Below are 562 nucleotides of genomic sequence, written 5' to 3'. Positions count from 1 at the left end.
GCACAAAATGGTGTCGTTTTAGTATTTTTTTTAAAGGTAACGCGCCGTCCAAATCAGAGAGTCATTAATTAGTTAATATTGTGGTTGATGAACCAGTCGATTAAAGTGTTGATCCTCAGAAGAACCGACTGCATGTGAACACCTCACAGAGTTGTCTGATTTCGTTGTGTGTGTGTTTCTGTGTTCAGTGGAGTGCAGCGGCGGTGTGTTCAGGGAACGCTCCGGAGTTCTGAGCAGCGTGGACTTCCCGTCTCCGTACCCGAAGAGCTCCGAGTGTTCGTACCGGATCGAGGTGGACGAGGGCTTTAAGCTCCGCCTCCAGTTCGACTCCAGCTTCGACGTGGAGGACCACCCCGACGTCAGCTGCCCCTACGACTACGTCAAGGTGACCAAAACAAACCACCCAGACTAAACGCGCCGGAGAGGTGCATCGTGGGTAACAGCCGTGTGTCTGTCAGGTTGAAGCAGGAAGCAGCGAGTTCGGTCCGTTCTGTGGAGATCGATCGCCGGGAACCATCCAGACCGACAGCAACACCGTCAGCATACGTTTCCATAGCGACAA

General features: G+C 52.7%; 1 protein-coding gene across 1 annotated transcript in view; it reads left to right on the top strand.

Moving 5' to 3' along the window:
* Positions 1-562, top strand: part of masp1 (MBL associated serine protease 1) — a 19,209-nt gene that overhangs the window by 11,319 nt on the left and 7,328 nt on the right. The window contains exons 4-5 of the mRNA XM_008305540.1: positions 189-385; positions 459-555. Coding sequence (XP_008303762.1) covers positions 189-385; positions 459-555 — 294 coding nt within the window. The remainder of the gene's footprint in view (positions 1-188; positions 386-458; positions 556-562) is intronic.

This window comes from Stegastes partitus, unplaced genomic scaffold, assembly GCF_000690725.1.
Source record: "Stegastes partitus isolate 25-593 unplaced genomic scaffold, Stegastes_partitus-1.0.2 Scaffold2540, whole genome shotgun sequence".
Classification (NCBI taxonomy): Eukaryota; Metazoa; Chordata; class Actinopteri; family Pomacentridae; genus Stegastes; species Stegastes partitus.
Note: the sequence above shows the minus strand (reverse complement) of the source record. Positions and strands in the feature narration are given on the sequence as shown.